The sequence below is a fragment of the Sinocyclocheilus rhinocerous genome, unplaced genomic scaffold (assembly GCF_001515625.1).
Source record: "Sinocyclocheilus rhinocerous isolate Xijiao unplaced genomic scaffold, SAMN03320098_v1.1 scaffold806, whole genome shotgun sequence".
In the NCBI taxonomy this organism is placed as follows: domain Eukaryota; kingdom Metazoa; phylum Chordata; class Actinopteri; order Cypriniformes; family Cyprinidae; genus Sinocyclocheilus; species Sinocyclocheilus rhinocerous.
Window position 1 is genome coordinate 73,885 of NW_015648045.1, and position 8,440 is coordinate 82,324.

General features: G+C 39.3%; 1 protein-coding gene across 1 annotated transcript in view; it reads left to right on the plus strand.

Moving 5' to 3' along the window:
• Window positions 1-7,772, plus strand: part of drc11 (dynein regulatory complex subunit 11) — a 36,855-nt gene extending 29,083 nt beyond the window's left edge. Inside the window, exon 15 of the mRNA XM_016514077.1 lies at window positions 7,550-7,772. Within this exon, the coding sequence (XP_016369563.1) occupies window positions 7,550-7,758 (209 nt within the window). The 3' untranslated portion in view covers window positions 7,759-7,772. The remainder of the gene's footprint in view (window positions 1-7,549) is intronic.
• Window positions 7,773-8,440: the final 668 nt, after the last annotated feature.

Genomic DNA, 8,440 nt, shown 5'->3' on the forward strand with positions numbered 1-8,440 from the left:
GTATTTGGAAGAAAATTATCGTACACGAGTCAAACGTACAGAATACAGCTATTTATCTAGATTCTAGACCAACAACTTTTTGACACGACCTGCAAATTACCACAATAGATAAATAACTAGGCGTACGTAAGTGGAAAGGTCCAAACTCCACCTCTGAGTCGCAGTTATCAGAAGCTTGCGTGTTGCCAGATGTTGAGGGGGTCCGTTTGCGGTACAGATTTGATGCCGTCATGGACCGCAACAGTGCCGCATAGTGCTCGTTTAAAAGCAGGGCACGGTGGACGTAGAATGTACATAAATTGTTTACTTTGTATTACATTATGTATTTTAACGGTGTTATTCAATGAAACCACTTAACCAATCATTATTGCCTCATTGTTTTATATAATGCATTTAAGTCATTTTAAAGGCTGTGGTTGGCTTAGGTCTGATTTTATAACCACAAAAAATATTATCTTAATCGTTATTAACGTCAACATCCAAAAAAGTTTCAGAGGATTATGAATGTAGGCCTGAAAGTGATGCACGGGCTTCATCTTTTTTCTTTTTCTTTTCTCGGTGCCGAATTGCTGATGTCTTTTCACGGCATAGTTGTCCATCAATTATGATCATTTGCATTCAGCCACAAACATGAGGTGTGAGCCCGGGAGTTGGTGCCCTACGCAAACTGCGTACTCTGCATATAGGGAGCGGCGGTACTGGACCGCAACATAGTGCTCGTTTAAAAGCAGGGCACAGTAGACGTAGGATCCACAGCTAGATGAATTAGTATAGAAGAAGCCCTATGATTACAACGACCATTATTTGAAGTTTCACAAAATTCTGAAATTATCGTACATTATGGGATCTTTTTCATTATTGATCGTACAACGTACAGAGGTCTAAATTATCGTACAAATACGATAATTATCGTACGTCTGGCAACATTGTGCGTGATCACTGACACAACTCCAGTTAGCAAGTGCTTTCGGAGTGAGAGTGAATTCTGCATAGATTGGTCGGACTCATGACTCCCAACAAATCAGATGGGCAGTGGGCAGAGATTGCTTTATGCCACAGAGTGGTGAGTTCTGACAGGCTGCATCAGAGCCAATGACCGATACGATAATCATAAAAATGCTTAATATCGGCGCCGATAATCGGTCGACCCCTACAATATATAAAATATTTAATTTTTACTGTATTTTTAAAATTGTTCTATTCTAATTCATTGATGTCTGCATAATGTATAACACCCCCCCCTCCTCCCCTCCAAAAAAAAGTTTTGTTCCTGTATTAAAACCTATGCATTTAAAAAAAATAATAATAATTTATGTATCTCTTCCAAAAATGAAGGCTGACCTAAATGCATTTATGAAGCACCAAACAACTTGACGCTATAATAATGAAGAGGCTTTTGAGGGTAAAAATGCCGCCATTGTGCTTAAGAACCTCTAGGGAACTTTATAGTGGCTCACATCAATTTTTCAGGAGCAGTACTATCAGATCCATGCACACGTTTGGGTGTGTGTGTGTGTTAGAGTAGGTAACAGAACGCACTCTATCTGCCCTTCTGAACTGTACTTGACCCTAATAAGCAGCTCATGGTCTTTTGTAACTTTCTCTGGAGCGAATGCTTCATTGCCATAGCAATGCCTGGTGTCCCGTATCACAGTATCAACACCAACATTCATGCTATGCCACTCACTTCTCATTTAATAATCCAGCATGGGCTCAATGGGATCAGCACAGGGATCAGGCAGATCATACACATGCTGTCCTGGTGGGCTGTAACCTTAACAACACTTTGCAGGGAGAGTTAGACTCTCCCTCAGTGATTCGTGGCCCTAGGCAGAAAAGGGTTACCACATAAACAGAGTTCAGTGCTAAAACAAAGACGCCTCAGTCAGCAGCGGCAAAACAATCACACACAGGAATCGGGACGTCTATATCCCTAAAGATCTCTGTGGTATAAGAGTGCGATGTCTCTCCAGAGGTCCCTCATTGCAGCATTCCCAGAGGAGAGTAACAGATCGTCTACACTGCAAGTACAAACCTGGATTGCTCCCAATACAGCAAAAGCAGAGCAAACTAAATCAACTTTGTCTGCATGAAATTAAAATTCACCCTGTCTATTTTCTAAGTGCATTATTATCTTATTGTGAATAATTCATTTTTTATAACTGATAATTCAAATGTTTTTTTTTATCTCACCTCTACAAGCTCACTTTCATCTGCATCTGCTTTTGAGAGCAATGGCCAAAATCTCAAAATCGATGCATAGAACCAAGTCCCCACATTTTTTCTTTCCTGATAATCCTTCACACTAGGATGTGCATCACAATATGGAAAAAAAACTGTCGCTACTTCCATGTTGTTGTGACTTCAAAAAGGTGGAGAAAACTTCTCTCATCTTTTGTCATTGATGTCAAAGACTGTGGCTCATCAAAATTAGCAGTATTTTGGCACAAGTTACTTTGTAATTTGACTAATGCTAATACAATATCTGGCCAAGTGTTTTTTTACATGTTAGACTTAAATGTTGTTTATGCATTTATAAAATTGGCATTTGGAGTTAATAGTTTGAAACCATTTTAATGGTAAATGTTTCAATGTTTATTTTATGGACATTTTTGTTTGATTCTACAGACATTTAATTATCCTAGAAGCAAAACTGATGTAGTGCAGCACCAGATAAATATAAACCAACATTAGCCAATAGAGAAAATCATTCTGGTCTAAGTTTGCTAAAAAGAGGAACACAGAGAGAGAGAGAGCAAAGATTAATCATTAGATTCATTATCCACTTTCTCAATTCCTACTCAGTGTGTGCTTTCTAATAAGACATAAATCCTAGATTTATGTATTTTTGATAATTGTCCTGCCTTGGCCTGAGGTATGTGTCTCTCTAAAGAGATCAAGTCTTGTTAGATCTACCCTAGATTTAATTTTCTTCCATTCTTTTCTTTTCTTTCCTGTGTTATTACCTACCCATCCCTAGAAATATAATCACTCAAACCATTTTATTGGGCGGACTCGAGTAAATCTGATTTGAGCATATCAAAGCTGGCGGTTGTTAATTGGGACAGTGTGTGAAACACATGAACTTTGTTGTTTAGACCAACCGTTTTGTAGGTGGTTGTAGAAAAGCACAGGTTTCTCACAGTGTCCCTTATTGTGCTCGTCTGTAAACCGTTCTATACTTGATCAACTTTGCAGATATTCTGAGGTCAAATGGACTTCCTCAATAACACAATGGCCCTTTTAACAGAGCTGTCGGGGGAGATTAGGAAGTGGAACTCAGTTTTGAATAATCATGTTTAAAACGTGGTGCATGGGAAGTGTACACGCAGATACACATTCATTCATGCATAAACATACACATAGGCTATGCTCCATTCTGCACACTTACAATGTGTAGTAAAAGTACGCACTTCGCTGGTGATGGTGAAGTCCATACTTTTGAATGTGCAGCAATGGGTGGCTAATAACCTATGAAAATTTCCTATGAGAGACAAATGAGCTTCCTCAAGGGGGCGCTTACCGGCCTGGAAAGTTGAACTCTCCATTGAACCACATGCAAAACTCAGGATGTTTATTTTACTGGAACCATTTGTACACTAGAAAGTTATTTTGTTCAAATGATTAATTAAGGATTCATACCTGAGACATAGCTGGAACTCCTACAGTCTTTATAAATATTGTCTTAAATTCTTATTCAGCTTACAAAAACAACTGTGATCCAACCTAACTATCCAGTTGAGACAATTGAGCCTTGTTTGTGCCAGTCTGGTGAAACATTATTCAGGTACTGTATCTTGATAGCTAAGCTAAATTCATTACCTTATAAGTAATAGTATTTCTTAACTTTTAACTTTATATAATGAAAAAAATGCAGCAACAGCTTTGGCTTTGCATTCCTTGACACATTTCAACTACAAAAAATGTCAAAAGTAAAGCATTACAAACTCCTCCTTTCTTCATGTGGACAATAGCCCAAAAAGCATGCACATAAGCACACAAAGTATTATATCACTTGATTATGATTTTAGATATGTTAAGTCTAATTTTAAATTAAATTCAAATATTATTTAGGATAGTATTTGAATTAGGATGTAATCTATACCTTACTCGTGCAACACACAGCTGGCACACTGTGGCCCCCTGCTGCTTACAGATTTTAAAGAAATGAAAATGAAAATTAGCTGAAAATTGACTTACACTTAGGCCATCCAAATTGTAGGTGAGTTTGTTTCTTTATCAGAACAGATTTAGTGAAATTTAGCAGTACATCACCTGCTCACAAAAGATTAATCCATGAGTAATGAACAACTCAATGAACCTCTTGTGGAGTGAAAATCTGTTTTTGAATGACAAATCCATCAAGGCATTTTCATTTTAAACCATCCTTTCTGGAGAAAATATGAGTACTTGAGTACATGAGTGCTTGATCTGTGCATATTTCTCTCCTGATTCGAATGAGACGACTTTTTTTTTTTACTGGAGAATGCAAAAAGCATAAATGGTTTGAAATTAAAAATGTTTTAATAATGGATTTGTTTCTTACAAACACACAGCTTTTCAAATCACAAGACATTAATTGATGGACTGGAGCCATGTTGATTACTTGTGGATTATTGCGATGTTTTTATCAGCTGTCATTCTGACGGCACCCATTTACTACTGTGAGCGTGATTTCACCAAGTGCAACATGTTCCTGGATCAACATCCTTGTTGATCCTGGAACAACATTGCAATCAACCAATCAGAATAGAGATATAACTTTTCAGGAAATATCTGTTTTAGGCTTACAATCAGGATTAGGTGCTTCTACACTCTTGTTAATGAGCTATCATTTCCCACTGATTTTAGGAATAAATTATGGGTAGGGTTAGGTTTAGGGGTAGGGATTGGGTTAAGTCTGTATTTTTGGACATTAATGTTGATCCAGGATCATCAAAAGATGTTGATCCAGGAACATGTCTTACTTGGCAAAAGCACAGCGACCCATTTACTACATCGAATCCATTGGTGAGCAAGTGATGTAATGCTAAAATTCTCCAAATCCGTTCTGATGAAGAAACAAATTCATCTACAATATCGTGGATTGCCTGAGGGTGAGTAAATTTTCAGCAATTTTTTTTCTGGGTGAACTATTCCTTTAAAGGGCAATGATTTCTGGTTATCACTGAGATGTCTAAGGGCCTGTTTACACCTGGTCATTTCATGCGTTTTCGCACCTGATCTCATGAAAGTGCGTATAAATAGTAGGCTACGCCAAATAAAAACGAAAACTTGTGGTATTGATACGCAAAAATGGACTTTGGCGTGTATATGCTACGCGATGGGTAGGTTTAGGGTTGTGGGGTAGATGCGTATCATATGTAGGCTACGCGAAAACTGCGTATCATATGCACGCCAACAAATTTCGTATCATATGCACGCCAAACACATGCGTATCATATGCACGCCAAAGTCAATTTTTGCGTATCAATACCACGAGTTTTCATTTTTATTTGGCGTACTATGTATACGCATTTTCATGAGACCGGGCTCGTTTTCGCTGATCGGCTATCCATCTGATTTGTTAAAACGTTTCCATTTACACTTGGCCACATAAATGTGTCGTCGCAAAACGACATATAAATCCGATCTTCAATTCCCGTGCTATATTCAAGTTCACGTCAACGAAATCAAAAGATAAGCCCTGCATTTTATTAATTATCAGCTCCTTTCAAGATCAAAGGCCGCAATAGGAGAGCGCGCGGCATCAGAACTGGAAAGATAGGTTAGTCGCACTACTTTTAATGAAGATAATTGTGTGTTGACCGTCTGCGTCTTACTTTCAGTTTCATTCGTGGCAGTTTGCGCGTCGGCTTGCTGAAGCTCAGCTACGCTACTCGTCCGCAGCGATGCGTGTTGCATTAGCGCAGTCTGACTAATGTCATATAGCCTAGCCTATAACACGCTCTCACACGTTTATTATTTTAACATTTTGGGAGGAGTAAAATTTACATATGTGGTTTCAACAACCAGATGCATTTACACTTGTCCAGTTTCGTCTGGAATGCGGCCCAGACCACCTCCTGAAGTGGTTTGAGCGATCGGATTTATATCCGTCTCGAATGCGTTTCGGAGGGCATTTACACCTGGTCTTTTCATGATCGGATAGCTATCCGATCAGAAAAAAACGCATGAAGTGACCAGGTGTAAACAGGCCCTAAGAGAGGGGGAAATGTGAGGGAAAATACCCTCACATACAAAATATGAGCATGTATCACTACAGTTCTTTCTATGCTCTCAATGCCTATCTCTTATCTCAGGGCGGGTTACACATGCTTCTTTTCACTTCAAGGAGTAGTCCACCCAAATATGAGAATTCTGACATAATTTTCTAAACTTCATATCACTCCAAACTCGTATTCTTCCGTGTAACACAAAAGAATAATTTTGAAGAATGATAATGCCCTTTTTATTCACTTACAATGAATATGAACTGAGACATCGAAGCTTCAGAAAGAATACTTAGGCGCCATGAAAGTATGTTAAGAATAGGCCATACAAAGTAAAATTATTCTAATATCTACTATAATATTTGCTAAAACGTTGTGTGATGAACAAACAGAAATTTAAGCTGTTATTAATTTCCCGTTCAGTGAGCATTTAACATTTTTGATCATTCCAATTTGTTAACTAATCTTTCAGATCAGTTTTGTGAACTGAATTAACTTAATCATTAAAAAGATCCAACTCAAAACAATGAAACAGACATTGCTACTTCTATCATGAACACAGCCAGAACAGATGGGTGCAAGCCAAGATTTTCAGTGAATAATGACTTAATATAATGTTATCAAATATGGACCACCGGTATACATTACAGTGCTTTTGGGACTCATTGAGAACAGAGACGTGATATTGCACAGCACCTGTTACGTGCAAGCGTTCCATCTGTGCGGATGTGTTTGTTTGTGCGAATGTGTGTGTGTGAGGCCGGATGTTTGTGTGTGCACTGGTAGGCGTATGTTTGTGTATGCTTCTGTTTGTGTGTCTGTGTGGTCTCACATTCATGCCTGCTCACTGCGTCCTGAGCTCTGTCCAGTTGGAGCCCTTTTACCACAGCATCCATCAGAAGGATCTCACACCACCTGTGTCTTAGCCCTAGAGAGCCATTAAACTATTGTTCTTCTATTACTGAGCACCGGCAGCCAGAGCAATCAACCTTTGCTGACATCTGACTTCCTAATCAAATGAGTATAGAGTTCGCAGGATAGTTCCTCCCTGTCTTTAGATATAAATGAATGATTGGGTGAGGTGTATTAGAGTTTAAACAGCTGGAATCAAAGGGGATTTTCCTTCTTTGTTACAACGCAATACTCTTGAGAGGACTTTTAAACAATTACTCTTATTCCACTGGTGTATACAGATTGTTATCTGATATACAGTATTTGTGCAGAATAATGTCAGTAGCCTAATATTAATGATGATAAAAGTGTAAGAGGTCAAGATCGATGATGGGAACATAGAAAAAGGATAGAACACTCACTGCTCCCTCTTCTGGTCTCCATAGGCTCTCAGTGCGTCCATGAAAGAGGGCCCCTGATCCGGGCTCTGCTGCTTACGGGGCCGGCAGGAGTTGGGAAGAAGATGTTGCTCCATGCCCTGTGCACCGAGACTGGGGCAAACCTATTTGACCTCTCCCCTTCAACACTTGCTGGCAAATATCCAGGCAAAAGTGGACTGCAATACCTCCTTCACATGGTCTTCAAGGTGAGGTGAAATCATCGGAGGCCTCTCTCAAAATACCTCCTGGGAATATAGAAAGCCAAGATTACCTTTGCTGACATCTGACTTCCTAATCAAATGAGTATAGAGTTCGCAGGATAGTTCCTCCCTGTCTTTAGATATAAATGAATGATTGGGTGAGGTGTATTAGAGTTTAAACAGCTGGAATCAAAGGGGATTTTCCTTCTTTGTTACAACGCAATACTCTTGAGATGACTTTTAAACAATTACTCTTATTCCACTGGTGTATACAGATTGTTATCTGATATACAGTATTTGTGCAGAATAATGTCAGTAGCCTAATATTAATGATGATAAAAGTGTAAGAGGTCAAGATCGATGATGGGAACATAGAAAAAGGATAGAACACTCACTGCTCCCTCTTCTGGTCTCCATAGGCTCTCAGTGCGTCCATGAAAGAGGGCCCCTGATCCGGGCTCTGCTGCTTACGGGGCCGGCAGGAGTTGGGAAGAAGATGTTGCTCCATGCCCTGTGCACCGAGACTGGGGCAAACCTATTTGACCTCTCCCCTTCAACACTTGCTGGCAAATATCCAGGCAAAAGTGGACTGCAATACCTCCTTCACATGGTCTTCAAGGTGAGGTGAAATCATCGGAGGCCTCTCTCAAAATACCTCCTGGGAATATAGAAAGCCAAGATTCCAATGTTGAAACCC